We start from the raw sequence: 23,129 nt of genomic DNA, 5'->3' as shown, positions 1-23,129 counted from the left end.
GGGTCCAATCCAACTCTGCAGCTGTATTATCCTGATTCTAATGCTCATTCCTTTCAATTTGCTTGTTTTATTATATATTTTAAGTAAGGATGTTTTAAGGATGTTGAGATCAAATTATTGTGCATTTTAACATACAGTAGTACTTCGGGTTAAGTACTTAATTTGTTCTGGAGGTCCGTTCTTAACCTGAAACCGTTCTTAACCTGAAGCACCACTTTAGCTAATGGGACCTCCTGCTGCCGCCACGCCGCCGGAGCACGATTTCTGTTCTTATCCTGAAGGAAAGTTCTTAACCCGAGATACTATTTCCGGGTTAGCGGAGTGTGTAACCTGAAGCATATGTAACTTGAAGCATATGTAACCCGAGGTACCACTGTATATATATGTATTTTATATAGGTGTAAGCCTCCCAAACGTGACACTATTTGAGACATTGTAACTTGCTCATCAGCAAAATAGGCTCCCACAGTGAGGGGAAAGGGGAAAAACCAAGGTACCTGTTAAGAACTGGTTCTCCTTACTGGTAAAGTTCAGGGAAAGGAGGTGAAGACCTGGTTACATTTTTTTGGATTATTTGCTGTATTTTAAAATAGTTATTAATATCCATATATTTTCACCATATGGAAGTTTAATGCCTCTTTAATCTCTTTAATGGTAAAGATTATATTTTCTATTATCTCAGACTCTCAATTAATAATAATAATAATAATAATAATAATAATAATAATAATAATAATAATAATAATTAATATTGATGATGATTGTATGGTGCTAAGGCTGCCCGTGGTCACTGGATCCTACATGGGGCACCTGCTGAAGGAGAGGATCGTGCCCTCGGGGCCTGATCCTGCAGGGCTTTCCAGACAAAATCGCGGCGCCTCTCCTCGCTCTCCGCCCGGAGCCGCCAACAGGTTACTGCTGATCGGCTCCGCGAGGGTTAAAGGGAGGCAACAGCGCTGAGATTCCTAGAGCGGAAGGAGAGTCCCGCGTGAGAGGTGAAGGAGCTTCCGCTTCCTGTTCCGGGTCTGTCCTTCCTGTGGGAGGTGGCAGAGGGAGGTGGCTGCTTTCCCTGGAGGGGCTTCTGTCCGGATCCCGGAGGATCTTCTCCCGTCCTTTCTCCGCAGGGAAGGCGGCCTCTCCTCCTCCCGCCTCCGGGTCAGATGCGAAGAAGGAGAGACCGAGGAGGAGGAGGGAAGAGCTGGGACTCCCAGAGGGCAGGAGAAGAGCCTCCTCGGAGGAGGAGAAGGGAGGCAAGGCGGACCCCGCGCAGCTCAACCCGAGAAAGGTTTTAAAATAGAGAATCAAACGTGTTCCTCTGCACTGAGAATATTTCATAGAAATATGTCGGTCCCTCAGAATGTATCTACTAATTATTTCATTATTTTATTTTCAAAATATCTAAACCCTTTATCAGAAGAGTATGCAAGCGGCACACAGATTAAAATAAAGATAGAGCACAGATAAAATTCACAAACCCATCCAGAAACTATTATGCACAAAGGCCTCATTCTTAATAACAAAGAAAGCTAAATAATAAGTCCTGTTACCCTTACAGTTCGTCGCTTCTTTCCTACCTCTCTGCGTCCCTTTTGCCTGCTGTGAAATATGCTGGGCAAGTTTGCTCTTGGCACGCAAAATTTGGGGTTGCAGGGAGAGATCGTGGGGAAGGATTTTCAAAGATCCATTAGGTGTGGGCAATTTCTTTCAATTATAGTTTTCTCTGTGCATCTCCTTTTCCCCAGTATTAAATTTAGTCACCCAGACATTGACATCTTATGAAAAGAAAGGACCTCTTGCAAATTTGCCGGCATTTTAGTGCACATTTCTACTAATGAACACATAGTTTCCCTAATATTTATATTTGCCCTAATATAATGCATTTCTGTATATAATTTTTCCTAAAATAATGCTTTTCTATGTGCTCTTTCCCTTTATAACCTGGCAGGGCAAATCCAGATCTTTCTCCCTCTTTCCCTGCCACACTGTCTACTACAAGACCTTGTGTTTCCTTGTACCCTAACAGATTGGGGTGGTGGTGTCAAGGCACACCCTAAAACAATGGAAAATGCAGCTGTTCCTCATGTAATGGGATAATTTTACGTGGCTTGATTATCTGTTTGGAATTTTCTGGATCCTATATCCTAGATACAATATTTATCTCTAATACCACTTATCTAAGGCCTGCAATTTCACTCTGGATTGGTAGCTGAGTTTTTTTTTCGTCTGTTCAGTGGCTGTGTATTTTGGTGGAGTTCAGGCAGGCCTATGGAGAATTCAGCAACAGTTAAATTGTAGATAATTTTAACCTTGCCTATTCTTTTTCTTCGGGACACGGGTGGCGCTGTGGGTTAAACCACAGAGCCTAGGACTTGTCGATCAGAAGGTCAGCAGTTTGAGTCCCCGTGACGGGGTGAGCTCCCGTTGCTCGGTCCCTGCTCCTGCCAACCTAGCAGTTCGAAAGCACGTCAAAGTGCAAGTAGATAAATAGGTACCGCTCCGGCAGGAAGGTAAACAGCGTTCCTGTGTTTGCCAGAAGTGGCTTAGTCATGCTGGCCACATGACCCGGAAGCTGTACGCCGGCTCCCGTGGCCAATAAAGCGAGATGAGCACCGCAACCCCAGAGTCATGACTGGACCTAATGGTCAGGGGTCCCTTTACCTTTTTATTCTTTTTCTGAGTAGACATAAGTTTTAAAGTTAAGTTGTATATTTATAAATTTACAACTCCAGAACCATCATTTGCATATGCTGTTGCTTATTTCTCCCTCCTTTATACGTTTCCTCATTGTGTGATGTGCTGCTGATTTCTGTTTGGTAATCTTTTGCTGATACCTTTCATAGGTTCAAAGGCTTTTACTGGTCTTCTGTTGAGGTATTTAAAATAAATCTCTCCAAAACTCTAGCTTCTCAGGTCCTATTTGATTGCCACTCTCTTGTGCATTGGGGCAAATTTGGAATGTCATCTTCAATGACCACCAGTTCCCTTTCACAGGCTGTGCAATGGCATTGGAGCAACACTGTGGATCCTCCCTGCTTTGCCCTGGAGAGGAAGCGACCACCATGCATCCAGTTGAGGTAGGAGAAAGGTCATCAGGTAGAGATGTTGGGGATAGCTGGAGTGCGCCCTTCCTTGTAACAGAAGGACTGACTCTTATCCCTGTGTTTCTGAGGGTGCTGCCTGAGGCAGTGGGTTGGCTTGACTGAGATAGATAGATAATTTATTATGGTCGGAGACCAGCTTATAAAACACACTTGGGGTACATTCCCAGAAGGAAAACAAACATTTAAAACAATGTACAACAATAAATTTAAAATTTATAAATGCAACAAGCAAAAATTTATAAATGCAATAAGCGTATAGACACTTAAAACTTTAAGATAAGCTACGCAGAGAGATGACCCAGAGTCACCCATGGAAGCGAGTTTGGGGATTTTCTTCATGAACTAGTTTGAGTTGGGGGATGGTCTGCGCCTACAGATCTGTACACAGAATCTGGCAAGCATCTGGGTTGTCTTGCCTAACAGGAAAAGTTCAAATTTTTGCTTTTCCGGGAGGTCAGCAAGCCTCACCAGCAGGGGATCAATGGTCTCACCACGTGCCTCTTCATAAAAGGGACATCTAAAGAACAAGTGCTCTGGGCTTCCTATCTCCCCCAATGAACAGGCGCAAAGTCTCTGAGCATATGGGACTTTTTTAAAGGATCCTTCCAGGACCGGCGAGGGCAGAGCCGAGCTTCTGGCGAGTGTGAAAGCCCTTCTTGCATTTTTGGATACGAGAAAGAAGAGATATGCTGCCAGTGTGGCTATATATCTCTCAATTTCTCCAATTTTATAGTCGGAGCACCTTGAGCAGTCCTGTTGTCTCTCCGTGTCTAAGATTCTTGGCCTGACTATAGCTTTTGCCTGGCCCAACCCCAGACTTGGGACGCGGGTGGCGCTGTGGGTAGAAGCCTCAGCGCCTAGGACTTGCTGATCGAAAGGTCGGCAATTTGAATCCCCGCGGTGGGGTGCGCTCCCGCTGCTCGGTCCCAGCGCCTGCCAACCTAGCAGTTCGAAAGCACCCCCGGGTGCAAGTAGATAAATAGGGACCGCTTACTAGCGGGAAGGTAAACGGCGTTTCCGTGTGCGGCTCTGGCTCGCCAGATGCAGCTTGTCACGCTGGCCACGTGACCCGGAAGTGTCTGCGGACAGCGCTGGCCCCCGGCCTCTTGAGTGAGATGGGCGCACAACCCTAGAGTCTGTCAAGACTGGCCCGTCCGGCAGGGGTACCTTTTAACCCCAGACTTAGAAGGGCTTGAGGGGCAAAACCCAGTTTTTGAAGGGTGTTCAGGACTGCTGTCTGCCAGCCTGACTGGAACTGGTTGCAGAGGATCAGTGGGGCTATTCCTTGGGGGAGCAGATTCAGGGCTTGACTGAGTTTTGCTCATGAAACCTTGAACATGACCTAAGAAGAGCCTAGCTGGTGGATCAGGTCATTAACCCACCTAGTCCAGCATCCTATTCCCCCAGTGACCAAGTAGATGCCCCTGGGAAATTTGCAACCAGGAGCTGAGTACAACAGCACTCTTCAGGTGATTCCCAGGAACTGGCAGTGAGGAGTATACTGCCCATAGCAAGTGCAGGTAGCACACAGTCATCATAGCTGGTAGTCAATCATAACCTTATCTGCTATGAATTTGCCTAATTCTCTTTTAATTTGGTGGCTATTACTGCATGTTGTGTTAGTGAATTGCAGAGTTTAACATTGTGAAGAAGTGCTTCCTTTAGTTTGCCCTTAATCTGTGTACAATTAACTTCATTGGACGGCCTGGGACTACAGTATCATTCTAGAAGGAAAAACACCTTCCTGTCTCCCATTTTCCCATCCTTTGCATACCTCTGTACATCTCTTATCCTGCTCCTTCTTAAGCACTTTTGTTCCAAATTAGGAACTCCTCATATATCTCCAACCCCTTGCTTATTTTCTTTGTCTCCCCCCAAAAAAAACATTTTCTGGCTCTACATATTATTTTTGAGGTCAGGAAACTGAAACCATATTCAAATTTCTAAGGACACCTGCACCATCTGCATGATGTATATCTGCATGATGATATTGGCAGCTTCATTTCAAATCCCTTTACCAATGGTCTCTAAATCATGAGGCAGTGGGTTGGCTTGACTGAGATAGATAGATAATTTATTATGGTCGGAGACCAGCTTATAAAACACACTTGGGGTACATTCCCAGAAGGAAAACAAACATTTAAAACAATGTACAACAATAAATTTAAAATTTATAAATGCAACAAGCAAAAATTTATAAATGCAATAAGCGTATAGACACTTAAAACTTTAAGATAAGCTACGCAGAGAGATGACCCAGAGTCACCCATGGAAGCGAGTTTGGGGATTTTCTTCATGAACTAGTTTGAGTTGGGGGATGGTCTGCGCCTACAGATCTGTACACAGAATCTGGCAAGCATCTGGGTTGTCTTGCCTAACAGGAAAAGTTCAAATTTTTGCTTTTCCGGGAGGTCAGCAAGCCTCACCAGCAGGGGATCAATGGTCTCACCACGTGCCTCTTCATAAAAGGGACATCTAAAGAACAAGTGCTCTGGGCTTCCTATCTCCCCCAATGAACAGGCGCAAAGTCTCTGAGCATATGGGACTTTTTTAAAGGATCCTTCCAGGACCGGCGAGGGCAGAGCCGAGCTTCTGGCGAGTGTGAAAGCCCTTCTTGCATTTTTGGATACGAGAAAGAAGAGATATGCTGCCAGTGTGGCTATATATCTCTCAATTTCTCCAATTTTATAGTCGGAGCACCTTGAGCAGTCCTGTTGTCTCTCCGTGTCTAAGATTCTTGGCCTGACTATAGCTTTTGCCTGGCCCAACCCCAGACTTGGGACGCGGGTGGCGCTGTGGGTAGAAGCCTCAGCGCCTAGGACTTGCTGATCGAAAGGTCGGCAATTTGAATCCCCGCGGTGGGGTGCGCTCCCGCTGCTCGGTCCCAGCGCCTGCCAACCTAGCAGTTCGAAAGCACCCCCGGGTGCAAGTAGATAAATAGGGACCGCTTACTAGCGGGAAGGTAAACGGCGTTTCCGTGTGCGGCTCTGGCTCGCCAGATGCAGCTTGTCACGCTGGCCACGTGACCCGGAAGTGTCTGCGGACAGCGCTGGCCCCCGGCCTCTTGAGTGAGATGGGCGCACAACCCTAGAGTCTGTCAAGACTGGCCCGTCCGGCAGGGGTACCTTTTAACCCCAGACTTAGAAGGGCTTGAGGGGCAAAACCCAGTTTTTGAAGGGTGTTCAGGACTGCTGTCTGCCAGCCTGACTGGAACTGGTTGCAGAGGATCAGTGGGGCTATTCCTTGGGGGAGCAGATTCAGGGCTTGACTGAGTTTTGCTCATGAAACCTTGAACATGACCTAAGAAGAGCCTAGCTGGTGGATCAGGTCATTAACCCACCTAGTCCAGCATCCTATTCCCCCAGTGACCAAGTAGATGCCCCTGGGAAATTTGCAACCAGGAGCTGAGTACAACAGCACTCTTCAGGTGATTCCCAGGAACTGGCAGTGAGGAGTATACTGCCCATAGCAAGTGCAGGTAGCACACAGTCATCATAGCTGGTAGTCAATCATAACCTTATCTGCTATGAATTTGCCTAATTCTCTTTTAATTTGGTGGCTATTACTGCATGTTGTGTTAGTGAATTGCAGAGTTTAACATTGTGAAGAAGTGCTTCCTTTAGTTTGCCCTTAATCTGTGTACAATTAACTTCATTGGACGGCCTGGGACTACAGTATCATTCTAGAAGGAAAAACACCTTCCTGTCTCCCATTTTCCCATCCTTTGCATACCTCTGTACATCTCTTATCCTGCTCCTTCTTAAGCACTTTTGTTCCAAATTAGGAACTCCTCATATATCTCCAACCCCTTGCTTATTTTCTTTGTCTCCCCCCAAAAAAAACATTTTCTGGCTCTACATATTATTTTTGAGGTCAGGAAACTGAAACCATATTCAAATTTCTAAGGACACCTGCACCATCTGCATGATGTATATCTGCATGATGATATTGGCAGCTTCATTTCAAATCACTTTACCAATGGTCTCTAAATCAGAATTGATCCATTTCACAACTTCCACACACTGGGCCAATTTCTTTACCGAGCTATCTGTCTCTCCTGCTCATTCATCACCAACTCGGATCCTGTGAGTATAGTTAAAGTAGAATTATTTATCTTGAATGTGCATTACTTAAACTTGCTTACAAGTTTGAATTACAGTTGTACCTTGGTTGCTGAACGCCTGGGAACTCCTACGTTTCGACTACCGAACGATCAAAAACCAGAAATGAGTGTTCCGGTTTTTGAACGATTTTCAGAAACTGAATATCCGGTGCTGCTTCCACAGCTTCCAATTGAGTGCAGGAAGCTCCAAGTGGAAGCCGCGCCTTGGTTTTTGAATGGTTCTGGGAGTTGAAGAGACTCCTGGAATGCATTCTGTTCGAGAACCAAGGTACGACTCTACTTGCTTAAACACCTTGAATTACACTTGTTAGGTGTTCAATGTAATTTGAAGACATCCTGTTGGAGCTCTCTGGAATACTCTGTTGTGAACAGCTAGGTTGGCTACCTAGCTGCTCAGCACTGACTCCAGGTCATATATAAGCTATTTAAAAAGCACTCATCCCAATACTGATCCTTAGGGGTCTTCACTTCTAGCATTCCTTCCTTTGAGAGTTGGCCATTTCTTCCCATTCTCTTCTTTCTGTTCTTTAAGCCGTTGCTGATCCATAAGGCAGGCTCTCTTCTTATTCCATGACTCACCAAGATGTTGGTGAGAGACTGTACTAAAAGAATTTGGGTGCGCTGTCAGTTGCATACCGTCTAGACACACTCAAAAAAATCAAATGGCTCATGAGTCACTCTTGCAGAAGCCATGCTGATTCGGCTTTAGCAAGGCTTGTTTCTGCTATACATTTGGTTATCCTGTTGACTTTAATAATGTTCCCCATCAGTTTTCCTGTAAGAGACCTTAAACTAACTAAGCTGGTTTCTGGAAACTTTTTTTATTTTTTAATGTCACTACCTTTGCTTCCCTCTTGAAAGACAGGAAGATGGGAAATCTCACATATAAGTTACACGTTCTTGTTAGAAGATCTGACTTCTTTAAGAACTAATGTGGTGTTTCTCAAATTTGGGTCTTCACCTGTTGTTGGACTACAATTCCCATCATCCCCAGCTAGTATGACCAGTGCTCAGGGATGATAGGAGCTGTAGTCCAACAAAAGCTGCAGACCCAAAATTGAAAAACACTGAGCTCATGGGTAGATGAAATCTACATTTGCTGATCTCTGACCACTAAAGGTAGAATCCATCTCCCATTGTAGTGGGAGTGGAGGAGAGATGCTGCCCACACCTTGCCTTGAAGTATCTCCAAGGAAGGGGATTTTTCTTCTTCTTCCAGGAATCAGTGAGCTTCGAGGAGCTGTTCTTTACTTTCACCAACGAGGAATGGGCCTTGCTGGATCCAGACCAGAGAGCTCTGTATGAGGAGGTCATGCTGGAGATTCATGAGATGGTGGCCTCTCTAGGTAAATATCCCTTTTCCCCTTAAATCAATAACTATGGAAGGTATAAATTCCTGCTGGTGGTACTATCAATTAGCTCACTAGAAAGAGTGTTGGGATTTTCCTCTGGACAAAAGAACGTTTGAAGAACCATGCTGGATCAAAGCAAAGGCCTATGTGGTCCACAATTCTGTTCTCACAGTAGCCCAACCAGATGCCCAGAGGAAGCCCAAAAGCAGGACATGCATCTGATATAGGCATCAGAGAATGGACACATTGGCTATGAGTTACTTACGGTACCTTTCTCGCCCTGATCTGGCCACAGTGATCCACACGACGGTCACCTCCAGGCTTGATTATTGTGACTCACTCTACGCGGGGCTGCCCTTGAAGCTGATTCAGAAACTCCAGCGGGCGCAGAATGCCGCGGCGAGGCTCCTTACAGGGTCCTTGCCGCGGGATCACATTCACCCAGTGCTTTACCAACTGCACTGGCTCCCGGTGGAGTACAGGGACAGGTTTAAGGTGCTGGTTTTGACCTTTAAAGCCCTATGCGGTCTAGAACCCTTGTACCTACGGGACCGTCTCTCCTGGTATGCCCCATGGAGGACCTTAAGGTCCACAAATGACAACACCTTGGAGGTCCCAAGCCGCAAAGTGGTTAGATTGGTCTCGACTAGGGCCAGGGCCTTTTCAGTGCTGGCCCCAACTTGGTGGAACGCTCTGTCACAAGAGACTAGGGCCCTGCGGGACTTGACATCTTTCCACAGAGCCTGCAAGACAGAGCTGTTCCTCCTGGCCTTTGGTTTGGACTCAGTCTGACCCTTATGTTTCCCTCCCCTTATGGTTTTGATCTGTGGGCTGCTATTAAAATGAGGCTGCATTTTAAATTATATTTTAACCTGTATTTTAAATTGTTTTGTGTTTTTTTAATTGTAATTTTACTGGTGTTAGCCGCCCTGAGCCCGGGTATAAATAAAAGATGATGATGATGATGCAAACCCCTGCAAATCTTATTTTGCCCCTGAGCAGGGTTGCTGCCAAGGGCCTCCTTGTGCCCATAAGACAGGTGTGCAGACCCCCTTGTCCCCCGCCAATACAATGCTGAATTACTGTTCTGAATCACCCTGTCTGTCCCTGGCCTTGCTTGCTGAGGCTGAAGGGTGCTGCAGTTTAACAGCATCCTGAGACATGCAAAGGTTCTTCACTCCTGCCATAAGGACCAGACAATTTGTGTGCAGGTTTTTTTAAGTCTCTAGCCCCTGTGGCAATATCAGGAAAGACTGGCAACTTAAAAAAAAACACTATTTTGTTTCTCCACACTATGTTTCTGAATTTAAGAGAAGGAAGGATGGGCTACTGCTTGGATGAGGAGGATGCTCTGGGGATGATGCAAAATAAAATAAAAATACAGACACAAGCCGATCATCATCATCATAATAATTTATTATTTATAGCCCGCCCATCTGGCTGGGCTTCCCCATCCACTCTGGGCAGCTTCCAACAGAACACTAAAATACAATAACCTATTAAACATTAAAAGCTTCCCTAAAGAGGGCTGCCTTCAGGTGTCTTCTAAAAGTTTGGTAGTTATTTTTCTCTTTGACATCTGGTGGGAGGGGGTTCCGCAGGGCGGGTGCCACCACTGAGAAGGCCCTTGATTCAAGGCCACATTAAAGTCCTGTATGGGCAGATGTTCATTTTACCAGGTTTTCTTTTTAATCCACCAGGAGATGTTTGGGGGATCTGGATTGAGGAAGAACCGTCAGAAGTGGCATGTGAAATTGCTGAGGAGCAGGAGGAACAACGGAAGCTGTGGGTTCAAGATGTTACCAACGGACAAGAGGGGACAGAAATGCAGAATGCTGGGAGGGAATCCACTGATTTTGAGATTAACGAAAATCAGATAATTCACACAGGGGAGGAACCTTATGAATGTTTGGAGCTCGGAAGGAACATCAGTTGCATAGACTACCTTACGTTTCAGGGAATATGTCATACCGCCGAGAAACCATATAATTGCTTGTTGTGTGGAAAGAGCTTCCGTCAGAGTGGTCACCTTAGTTTGCATCAAAGAACTCATACGGGCGAGAGACCTTATCACTGCAGGGAGTGTGGAGAGAGCTTTAGGCACAGTGACTCCCTCATAAAGCATCAAAGAATTCACACAGGGGACAAACCTTATAAATGTCTGGAGTGTGGAAAGAGCTTCAGGCAGAATATCCACCTCACTAGACACAGAAGAATTCATACAGGGGAGAAACCTTATAAATGTTTGGAATGCGGAAAGAGCTTTATTCAGTGTAGCGTGCTCACAAGACACAAAAGGACTCATACTGGGGAGAAACCTTATAGATGCTGGGAGTGTGGAAAGACCTTCAGTGCTAATTGGTCCCTTTCTAAACATAGAAGGACTCACACAGGGGAAAAACCTTATAAATGTTTGGAGTGTGACAAGAGCTTCAGTTGGAATGGTCACCTTATACAGCATCTAAGAACTCATACAGGGGGCAAACCATATAAATGTTTGGAGTGTGGCTCGAGTTTTAGTCAGAGGGGTCACCTTACTCAGCATCTGAGAACTCATACAGGGGAGAAACCTTATAATTGCTTGGAGGGTGGAGACAGCTTCAGTCATAGAGATTCCCTTAACTCGCATCTAACGAGTCATAAAAGGGAAACATGCTACACCTGGAAGGTGGAAGGAGATTCAGTGATCTCAAGAGTTCCTGCAGAGAGCAATTGAAAGATTCTTCTCAGTGTTAGAATTCCCTTATCTCCAGCTCTTACTTGTTCTGAGGCCTTTGGAGCCCAGTATACCTTCCATTTTAGAGGAGAAAGGGTTTTTTTCCTTTTAAGTAGGAAACAGTTTGTGGCCTTTTTTTTCTGGAAGGAGTTCAAGTGGTGGGTTGGATAGATAGCGGAAGGTCCCAGAAAGAGTCCTGCCATTGGACTCTCCTCCATCCCCTCACCTACTGTCTCCACTGACAACGAGGGGCATAAAGGAACAGCAGCAAGGGCCGCCTCTTTCCATAAGCACTTAGCTGGACCCTGAGGTCATCTTCTGAGGCCCTTCTTCGTGTGCCTCTTCCATGAGAGGCCTAGAGTGTGGCAACATGAGAACGGGCCTTTTCTGCGGTGGCTCCCCGTTTGTGGAATACTTCCCTCAGGGAGGTTCACACACTAGGCAAAAGCTCTTTAAGCAGGCCTCAGGCTGACTGACATCCAATCCCCTTTTTAAAAAAATGGGGGGGGGGCGGGGTTTTTGTTTCGATTACCGTATTTTTTGCTCTATAAGACTCACTTTTTCCCTCCTAAAAAGTAAGGGGAAAGTGCGTCTTATGGAGCAAATGCAGGCTGCACAGCTATCCCAGAAGCCAGAACAGCAAGAGGGATCGCTGCTTTCGCTGCGCAGCGATCCCTCTTGCTGTTCTGGCTTCTGAGATTTAGAATATTTTTTTTCTTGTTTTCCTCCTCCAAAAACTAGGTGCGTCTTGTGGTCTGGTGCGTCTTATAGAGCGAAAAATACGGTATATATTTTGTGTTTATATATTGTGATTTTATCCTGTGAACTGCCCTGAGACCTGCATGTATAGGGCAGTATACAAATTTAATAAAATGATGAGTGTAATAATAAATAATAATAGCTGGAGCTGTCGTACAAGAGAAATTGCCGGTTGCTTGTGCACACCAGATCAGGCGTGTTTGTGTAATTTTATAAATGAGTGCTGCTGTTTCCCCCACATCCGGATGTTGAGAGATAGAGCACCAGGTGCACTGCATAACCTAGCAACAGTCAGAGGCCAGGGGTCTGCCTGCTGACTCGTCCATCCTTTATCTCAGGGATGTGTGTATGTGCAGAAGCTTGTATAAAAGTCATTGCTGCATTGAATTCAGGTGGGGAGAAGCTATGAGAGTCTGTGAGCGGCTGTATCAAAGTAAAATCCAAAAAATCATATATACATTGAAAGCACACCTGAGCCCCTTAAAGAGGCCAAGAATATCTAAAATTCTGCAAGTGAAATGCCAAAAGCATTGTTGAAAATAAATATTGTTGCCTCCTCAAAGTAGCCTCCTGTGGTGATGGGAGCCACCACTAAAAGTCCCATGCTTGCCACCTCTGCACCTCGCTTGGAGGAATGCAGAGTGAAAAAGGCCTCAGATGATGAATGCAGGTTGTGGGCTGATCCTGAAGGAAGGTTTTATATGCTCAGAGCATCATGCAGCAGTTGGGAATCTGGCCGCCACTTTCTGAGCCTTCTTCACAAAGAGCCTCACATATAATGTATTGCAGAAATCTAGTCAAGAGGTAGGTAGAAGAACCTGAGGTATATCGGCACACCTATTAGCACACCTTTAATTTTTAGCACTAGCAGAAGTGTTCCATATACCCCTTGCTGATGTAACCGAATGCTTTGCCAATAAAGAGCTGAACTTCCTATTGTTTGTGCACATTGGCCTGGGCTCTGGATTGTGAACAGAACATTATTTAATTAATAAAAAACTTTGAAGAGATTTATTAAGCTGGAACGTTTGCAGAGGAAGGCAACTGGGATCTGGGAAACAAGCCTTATGAGGAGCGCTTGAAGGAGTTGGGTATGTTTAGCTGGGGAAAGAGAATGAGATATGATAGCCATCTTTAAATATCGCAAGGCCTGTCACATGGAAGAGGGAAGAGGCTTGTTTTCTCCTGCTCTGAAGGGTAGGACTCGAACCAATAGCTTCAAGTTACAAGAAGGGATATCAACTAAATGGTATCAACTAAAATAGAATGGGGGGAATTTATTGATTATTTGAGGACACATTGTAATCAAAACGTTAGTGGGATTGATAAAAACATGTGCAGTAAGAGATAATTAAGGGGAGGATAAGGGAAAAATTATAAATTTATTTGAACTGGATATGCAGTAACAAAAAGATGTGAAATAAATAACTGCAGAAGGGAGGGGAGGGAAGTCAAAAGTTAAAAATAAAATTTATTTTTTTAAAAAGAGCCCAGAAATTGGGCAGGGGCACAGGGTGAAAATGCAGGGGAACAGGCCATCAATTGGTGGTCTCTGCCACCCTTGAGGCAGGAGATGGGTGGTGGTGGTGGGAGAAGTCTGGGCAATCGGAGGTGGAGAGAAGAAGAAGAGGAGTTTGGATTTGATATCCCGCCTTTCACTCCCCTTCAGGAGTCTCAACGCGGCTAACAATCTCCTTTCCCTTCCTCCCCCACAACAAACACTGTGGGGCTGAGAGACTTCACAGAAGTGTGACTGGCCCAAGGTCACCCAGCAGCTGCATATGGAGGAGCGGAGACGCAAACCCGGTTCACCAGATTACGAGTCCACCGCTCTTAACCACTACACCACACTGGTTCTCGAGAGGAATTTCAAGGAGGCTCAGAGGCGGAAGACAAAAGTCCCAGATGAGAGTCCAGCCATCACAGTCCCCTCCATCCCCTCCCACATTGTCTCCACGGTCAAGGAGCGGCTTAAAGCAAGAGGAACAGCTGGAGTTGTCATGCAGGAGAAGCCGCTGGTACATGGGGTCATGAAGAGTCGGGCACGACTAAATGACTAAACAACCACAAGACCTAAAAATTGTTATAACAGTATTTTATTGTTCTACACCGGTTGTGCAGCTATTTCAACAAATGGTAGTTTAATTATAGTTCCACAGACAACAGTATCACTTAACCTCCAGATTCTAGCATCGTCTTATGTTGGTATTCCATCTTTCTGTTATGAAAATGTCGCAGGACCTGCATCTTTCACTAGTACCACCCACTGCGGAAAGGATGTATAGATTTGACACACACACAAAAACAACAATTTTAAAAGAAAAATAATAAAATCATTCCCCTGAAAGTCTGACATTTCGTTTTAGAAGGGGAATGTTTTATTTGGCCATGCCTTTCAACTTGCTTGCCTTTTTGTATATTTGAACTAAGGAAGTCTTAATGTTGAGATGAGATGGTTATTGTGTTTTTTAACATGGCAGGTATGTATTTTATATAGTTGTAAACGACATATTCTTTATTAACTTTGAGCCTTTGCAACCTGCTCCCAGAGTGAAAAAAGAAAAGGGGGGGAGGGGGAGGTTCACGCCTGTCGGCTCCGCAAGGGTTAAGCTGGGCCATAGAGATGAGATTCCTAGAGCGGAAGGAGAGCCCGCGCCAGAGGAGGAGCTTCCGCTTCCTGTCTCTGGTATTACTTCCGGTGTTAGGCGCTGGGTTGGCGGAGGAAGGCGGCTGCTTTGCTTGGAGGATCTTATAGACTCCTCCCAGAAGATCTTCTCTCCTCCTTTCTCCGCAGGGAAGGCCGCCTCTCCTCCTGCCGCCTCCAGGAGAAGGACCGAGGAGGAAAGACAGAGGAAGGAGGAGGAAAGAGCTGGGATTCCCATAGGGCAGAAGAGGAGTTCAATCACAGAGAAAAAAGGTTTTGCAATAGAGGACAAAAGTGCTCCTCTGCACTGAAAATATTTCATTTTAAAATAAATGGCTGGTCCTTAAGAACGTATCCTGGACAGCTGCAGCTGTAGTTATTTTATATTATTTTCAATATTTCTAAACCGATTTTTTAAAATAAAAAAATCTCACAAGTGGAACGCAGATACAATTAAAAGAGAGGAGCTGGTCTGTGACCCTAATAATAAATTAATTCATTAAAAGAGAGAACGCAGATAAAATTCACAGGCCCATGTGGAAACCAATATGCCTAAAGCCATCATTTCTAAAAACAAAAATAGCTAATAAATACATTTACTCCCACTGTTCTTTGCTTCTTTCCTCCCTCTCAGCCTCTCTTTTTCGCTGCTTTGAAATATGCTGGGAGAAAGTATGTGAAAGGGTTTTTTAAAAATCCTATAGGCATGGACAAACCTTTCAATTTTAGTTTTATCTCTGTGATTCATTTCCCCCAGTTAAACTTAAGTTGCTTTTAGTTGCCCACGTTTTGACATATGAAACAAAAGGACCTCTTGAAAATTTAGTTAGCATTTTAGTTCCAATTTTCCTCCTATATTTGCCATAATATAATGCATTTCTGTATATAATTTCCCCTAAAATCATGCATTGCTGTGCGCTCTTTCCCTTTGAACAGGTGTAGAAAATATTTTATCACCCAGCAGGGCAGATCCAGATCTTCTTTTCTCCCCACTCTCAACTGTAGACCAACTTTGGTGGGTGGGTGACCTTCATGGGGTCAAGGTACAGCTTAAGAATGGAAACCTTAATGCATCTGTTCCCCTTGTAACTTACAATATTTTTCTTCTGGCCTGTTTTTCTGTTTGAATTTTTCTGGATCCTATATCCAGGATACCAGATTAGAGTCTAGTACCACTTATCTAGGGGACGCAGGTGGCACTGTGGGTTAAAGCCTCAGCACCTAGGACTTGCCGATCGAAAGGTCGGCGGTTCGAATCCCCGCGGAGGGGTGCGCTCCCGTTGCTCGGTCCCAGCGCCTGCCAACCTAGCAGTTCGAAAGCACCCCTGGGTGCAAGTAGATAAATAGGGACCGCTTACTAGCGGGAAGGTAAACGGCGTTCCGTGTGCTGCGCTGGCTCGCCAGATGCAGCTTGTCACGCTGGCCTCATGACCCGGAAGTGTCTGCGGACAGTGCTGGCTCCCGGCCTCTAGAGTGAGATGGGCGCACAACCCTAGAGTCTGGCAAGACTGGCCCGTATGGGCAGGGGTACCTTTACCTTTACCTTTACCACTTATCTAAGGCCAGCAGTTTCACTCTGGACTGATAGCTGTGTTTTTCATGTCAGTTAAATGGCCGTTACTTTAGGTCAGCTGGTGGAGTTAGGACAGGCCAGCATTGATTAAGTTGTAGATAATAATGAGCTTGCATATTCTTTTACTGAGTAGACATAAGTTGTATATTCATATTTTGAATTTCCAGAACCATTGTTTGCATATGCTGTTGGTTGTTTTCCCCTCATTTCTCCACATTTTCTAGTGTATAATGTGCCATTGGTTTCTCTTTCGTAATATTGCAGTTGGACATTTGTAATGCATTTACTGGTCTTGACATATTCAAAATAAATCTCTTCAAACACACGTTACACCAGGCATAGGCAAACTCCAGCCCTCCACATGTTTGGGACTACAATTCCCATCATCCCTAGCTAACAGGACCAGGGAAAATGGGAATTGTAGTCCCAAACATATGGAGGGCTGGAGTTTGCCTATGCCTGTGTTACGCTTTCAGGGCCTGTTTGCTAATTTGGGCAAATTTTATCTTCAATGTTTTCATTCAGCCACCACTTCCCTTTCACAGGCTGTACAATTGCATCTGAGCTACAGTGTGGATCCTCCTTACCTTACCCTGGAGAGGAAGCGACCACCATGTGCCCTGCTCAGGTAGGGGAAAGATTGTGGGGGGAGATGTTGGGGATAGCTGGAGTGCATCCTTCCTTATTACAGAGGGACTCTTTGCAGGGGCCTCTTACGCCTGTGCTTCTGAGGAAATGGGTTGGCAGCTTTGTTTTTCTGTATTTCTTATTGCCAGCAAGGAAACCTATAGCTTGTTCAATGTTTTTTTAATGGTCTTCTCGGTAGTGGCGCCCTCCCTGTGGAACACCCTCCCATCAGATGTCAAGGAAATAAACAACTATCTGACTTTTAGAAGACATCTGAAGGCAGCCCTGTTTAGGGAAGTTTTTAATGTTTGATGTTTTATCGTGTTTTTAATCTGTTGGGAGCCGCCCAGAGTGGCTGGGGAAACCCAGCCAGATGGGTGGGAAAGAAAGAACGAAGGAAAGACAGGTGTTTTATTGTATTTTAATGTTTTTTGGGGAGTTGCCCACAGTGGCTGGGGCAACCCAGTCAGATGGGTGGTAAATAATAATAATAAATAACAACATCATTTCATTTGTCCTTAATTTGTCCACATTTAGTCTCATTGGATGGGCCTGGATTATTATTATTATTATAATTATTATTATTATCACAGAGGATTGATAATATCTCTCCCTTTTCTTTGCACTATGCATAACTCTGTACATCTAAATTAGAAGATCTGTTTATTTCTTCAACTCCTTGATTATGTTGGTTGCTCTTTTCCCAGCATTTTCTGGGTCAGCAATTCTGTTTTTGAGGTCAGGCAACCAGAACCATACAGTATTGCAAAGGCAGATGCACCATAATCTGTGTACCTGCACAACGATATTGGCAGCTTTGCTTTGAATCCTGTCCCTAACATGGAATGGACACATTTAACAGCTTCCACAAATTGTGTCTTTGCTGAGCTATCTGCAGTGGTGATTTCTGAGCACTGCAGCTAAAATCCCCACTTGCCCCACTGGAGTGTGAGTGGAGGGGAGATGCTTTCCACACCTTGCCTTGGAGTGTCTACAAGGAAGGGAATTGTTTTCTTCTTCCAGGGGTCAGTGAGCTTCAAGGAGGTTGCTGTGAATTTCACTGACGAGGAATGGGCCCTGCTTGATCCAGGTCAGAGAGCTCTGTATGATGAGGTCATGCTAGAGATCCGTGAGATGGTGGCCTCTCTGGGTAAGGATCCTTTTTTCCTTAATCAGTAGCTATGGAAGGTATGGATTCCTGTTGGTGGCACCATCAACTAGCTCACTAGAAGGAGTGCTGTTAATTTCTCCTGGAGAAAAGAACATTTGGTTCAGAGCAAAGTCTTACTTAATCCAGGATTCAGTTCTCACAGTGGCCAGCCAAATGCCCATAGGAAGTCCACAATCAGGACTTGCCTCTGATATGGTTGTCCTGGGCTTATTGGCTATGAGTTACCTTGGGATGCGAATGGGATCTGGCAGTTCCCTCCCTGCGAGAAGCCAAGTTTCAAGGAACTGGGCAGAGGGCCTTCTCGGTAGTGGCACCCACCCTGTGGAACGCCCTCCCACCAGATGTCAAAGAGAACAACAACTACCAGACTTTTAGACGACCTCTGAAGGCAGCCCTGTTCAGGGAAGCTTTTCATGTTTGATGCATTACTGTATTTTAATATTGTGTTGGAAGCCGCCCAGAGTGGCTGGGGAAACCCAGCCAGATGGGCGGGATATAAATAATTTGTTGTTGTTGTTGTTGTTATATTATATGACAGGTGTGAGGAGCCCTTGCCCTCCCTCAGATATGGAGGGCCAAAGGTGTAGATATGGAGAGCCAGTGTGGTGTAGTGGTTAAGAGCTGTAGTCTCGTAATCTGGGGAACCGGGTTCGCGTCTCCGCTCCTCCCCATGCAGCTGCTGGGTGACCTTGGGCCAGTCACACTTCTCTGAAGTCTCTCAGCCCCACTCACCTCACAGAGTGTTTGTTGTGGGGGAGGAAGGGAAAGGAGAATGTTAGCCGCTTTGAGACTCCTTAAAGGGAGTGAAAGGCGGGATATCAAATCCAAACTCTTCTTCTTCTTCCCATTGAAGCTGCCACTTCGATGAAAAAGATGTTTTGTGGATGGTGCAAAATAAAGAAATACAGACACAAGCAGTTTCAAGTCCACGTTAAAGTCCTGTATGGGCGGATGTGCATTTATATAGAAACAGCATTTTACCAGTTTTTCCTTTTAATCCACCAGGAGACGTTTGGGGGATCCTGGCTGAGGGGGACCCATCTGAAGGGCCGCCTGAAATAGCTGAGGAGCAAAGGAAGCTGGGGGTTCAAGATGGAACCAACACACAAGAGGGCAGACGAACGCAGAAGGCAGGGAGTGAATCTGCCGCCTCTCAGGTTAACGGAAATCAAATCACCAGAGAGGAGAGGAAGTATGAATGTAAAGTGTGTGGAAAGATGTTTGCTTCTCGCTCAAGGCTTACTTCACCTCAGAGACTGTGCTTAGGTGAAAAACCACACGAATGCTGGGAGTGTGGGAAAAGCTTCAGTCGGAGTGGCCCTCTTGAGCTCCATCAAAGAACTCGTACAGGTGAGAAACCTTATAACTGTTTGGAGTGTGGGAAGAGCTTCGGTGACCGTAGCGGCCTCACTAGACATAAAAGAACGCACACCAGGGAAAAAGCTTACAAATGTTTGGAGTGCGGAAAGAGCTTCAGGGAAGGTTACTCCCTTACTCAGCATCAAAGAACTCATACAGGGGAGAAACCCTATAAATGCTTGGAGTGTGGAAAGAACTTTGGTCGCCTAGGCTCCCTTACGTTGCATCAAAGAAGCCATACAGGAGTGGAAACTTACGTATGTTTGGAATGTGGAAAGAGCTTCTATCAGAGTAGGCACCTCGCAAGACATAAGAGAACCCACACAGGGGAGAAACCTTTCGGATGCTGGGAGTGTGGGAAGAGCTTCAGTGACAGTGGCTCCCTCACTAGACATAAAAGAACTCACACAGGGGAAAAGCCTCACGAATGTTTGGAGTGTGGGAAGAATTTCAGTCGCAGCTGCAACCTTACTTTGCATCAAAGAAGTCACACAGGGGAAAAGCCTCATGAATGTTTGGAATGTGGAAAGAGCTTTGTTCGGAGTAGTCACCTCACGAGACATAAAAGAACTCATACAGGAGACAAATGTTCCTATGAGTGTCTGGAGTGTGGAAAGAGCTTTAGTCGCAGTAGCTATCTTACTCACATCTTAGGCTTGGAATGTGAAAAGATCATGATTAGTCCTATCAAGAGCTCCTGCGGAGACCAGAGCAAATACTGTGCTCAGTGTTAGAATTCACTACTGTATCTTTGGTTAATTTTATATTTGCTTAACTCCGGTTTTTTTACAATAGACATTTGCTTGGTCTGAGCCCCATTTGCCTTCTATTGTGGGGAAGAGAAGGGCTTTTGCTCTGAACCTTCCTGTTCAGCCAGTGTCCCTAAGGGGCAGGAGTCCGAGCAGTGGGCAGGGAGGCAGGTATTGATAGAGGCGAGCGAAGAGGGAGGATAATTATATAAAAAAGAACAATGATAGCAACAGATGAAAAAGGTGAAAAACAAAAGCATAAGATAGGCACATGAGTTAAAATAGCAAAGACCAAGTAAAGACTATCACTTTTATCAGATCATCATGTACAGTTCCATCTTTGCCAGGCTTGTGTTGAGGGTTTCCTTGAAAATGAAATGCTAAATCATATTTTCAAATGTCTGGACGTTCTAGTCCTTTTCAAAATTTTGAGGAACTTTCTCCATTTTAGCTATATTCCAGAGTGAGTGCAAGCTTTTGGGTTGTTTTCCCTTGTGTTTTAATTACTTTGTGCTGCCCAGATCCCATATGAGGCCAATTATTTTGACATTGGTATCATCAAAAATATTCTGTAGCGTTTTGGACAACGAACAATAGCTCCTCTATTAATAGTTATCATTTCTGTCAAAATTTAATTCCAAAAATCTCGCACTAACTGACATTCCCACTATAAGTGAGAATATGTACCAAGTTTATTGCAAACCCTCCAAACAATTTTGTTACGCAGAATAAAACATTTTTGACATTTGCAAATAAGTCCTGTACCACCTGTGTAATAATAAGGCATTTTCCCTAAGAAAACTGGAAACCACTTTTAAGGGTCTAATCTGATTTTACAAGTATTTTATCATTCCCACACTGATCATGTAGATATGTTCACTAATGATATTTTTAATCAAAGTTGAACACATGTCCAAGTATCACCTAACCTCCAAATTGCAGCCTAGTCTTATTCTGGTATTCCATTTTTCAGTTATGAAAATGGAAGTGTCATAGTGGCAGAAAGGATGTGAGGGGAGACAGTCTTTGTGCTGACCACCTCCATCGCAAGGGAGTTACTGCCAGGAACATCATGTGCAGGTATATTTTGATACATTAAATAGAATGAAAGTTTATGAGTCATAGAGGAGGGGAGAGCACATGTACAAATTCAACACTTTGTTCTGTTGCTGTTCTGTTTATGTTGTTAATACTGTTTTACAGATATGGATGCTGTCGTACTCTATGAATCCTAGAATATGATTCTTGGTGTAACTGTGATGTTTAGCTTATTTTTTAGTTGTTTTGTTAATACAGTGGTGCCTCGCAAGACGAAATTAGTTCGTTCCGCGAGTTTTGTCGTCTTGCAATTTTTTTCGTCTTGCGAAGCACAGTGTCGGGAAAGTTTTGGAAAAGCTTCAAAAATCACCAAAGTCTTTAAAAACCTCAAAAAAGGCTACCACACCACGTTCTATGAGTTGCTCCTTGAAGTCAAGTCGCAACTGTATTAACGGTGTTAAGAAAAAGGAAACAAACTTGCAAGACGTTTCCGTCTTGCGAAGCAAGCCCATAGGGAAAATCGTCTTGCGAAGCAGCTCAAAAAACAAAAAACCCTTTCGTCTAGCGAGTTTTTTGTCTTGCGAGGCATTCGTCTTGCGAGGTACCACTGTAGTGTTACATAGATGGTAATTGTTTTATTTAAGATTTGTGATTGTTTTACTGATGATTTGTAAAGTATTCTGTACAATTTATGCTGTGATGTTCCATTATGTTATTTTTATCTTTCGTTTGTAAACCGCTTTGGGATTTATTTGAATAAAAAGCGGCATAAAAATAGAATCAATCAATCAATTTGTAGGACATTATCCTGATCTTCTGACTTTTTGTTATACGTGGGATTTTATTATGTTCAGCTTCTTCTATTGGCCATGCCTTTCAGCTTCCTTGTTTTATTTAGGGCTGCCATATGACCCATCTTCCTGTCTCCCACAGAGGCCGTCCTCTATAATGGGTGCTCCCAGATGACAGCTGAGGCAGAGCTTACATTTTAGCATGTAAGGGGGATATGAATGGTGATGATGATCTAATTTAACATTATGAGAGCGCTCCAATTGGAGAACAGCCTTTGCCAAAGGTGTCGTGGACTTTGAAGACGCTGGAACTTGGGACGAAAGGGAGAAACATGCTAAGAGGGAGGCACGTTTGGTAAACCCTCACCGTGATCAACTCCCGCCCGGGAGACATTTGGGTTCCAAAGAGTGTTCGCAAACCGGAACACTCACTTCCAGGGCTGCAGCGTTTGGGAGCCAAAACGTTTGAGTCACAAGGCGTTCAACAACCAAGGTACGACTGTATAATAAATAAAAAACCAACTAGGAGCAGATCTTCCCTTTGTATCACACACACATATGTGTACACACACACACACACACACACACACACACACACACACATATACATATACACAGTGGTAAAGGTAAAGGTACCCCTGCCCGTACGGGCCAGTCTTGACAGACTCTAGGGTTGTGCGCTCATCTCACTCTAGAGGCCGGGGGCCAGCGCTGTCTGGAGACACTTCCGGGTCACGTGGCCAGCATGACAAGCTGCATCTGGCAAGCCAGCGCAGCACACGGAAACGCCGTTTACCTTCCCGCTAGTAAGCGGTCCCTATTTATCTACTTGCACCTGGCGGTGCTTTTGAACTGCTAGGTTGGCAGGCGCTGGGACCGAACGGCGGGAGCGCACCCCGCCGCGGGGATTCGAACCACCAACCTTTCGATCGGCAAGTCCTAGGCAGTGAGGCTTTAACCCACAGCGCCACCCGCGTCCCCACAGCGCCACCCGCGTCCCTTACACAGTGGTACCTCGGGTTAAGTACTTAATTCGTCCCGGAGTTCCGTTCTTAACCAGAAACTGTTCTTAACCTGAAGTACTACTTTAGCTAATGGGGCCTCCTGCTGCTGCCGCACTGGAGCA

The 23,129-nt window shown here is 44.9% G+C and overlaps 1 protein-coding gene across 1 annotated transcript; it reads left to right on the top strand.

Moving 5' to 3' along the window:
* The first annotated feature begins 1,002 nt into the window (after window positions 1-1,002).
* Window positions 1,003-21,993, top strand: LOC114592489 (uncharacterized). Its single transcript, XM_077923626.1, has 8 exons — window positions 1,003-1,285; window positions 2,992-3,074; window positions 8,444-8,570; window positions 10,277-11,291; window positions 14,846-14,968; window positions 16,758-16,896; window positions 17,919-18,045; window positions 19,072-21,993. Exons 2-8 carry the CDS (start codon window positions 3,000-3,002, stop codon window positions 20,157-20,159), a joined length of 2,694 nt encoding a protein of 897 aa, XP_077779752.1. The 5' UTR covers window positions 1,003-1,285; window positions 2,992-2,999; the 3' UTR covers window positions 20,160-21,993.
* The last annotated feature ends 1,136 nt before the right edge of the window (window positions 21,994-23,129 follow it).

The sequence above is a fragment of the Podarcis muralis genome, chromosome 2 (genome assembly GCF_964188315.1).
Source record: "Podarcis muralis chromosome 2, rPodMur119.hap1.1, whole genome shotgun sequence".
Lineage (NCBI taxonomy): Eukaryota > Metazoa > Chordata > Lepidosauria > Squamata > Lacertidae > Podarcis > Podarcis muralis.
This window is presented reverse-complemented; position numbering and strand designations above follow the sequence as displayed.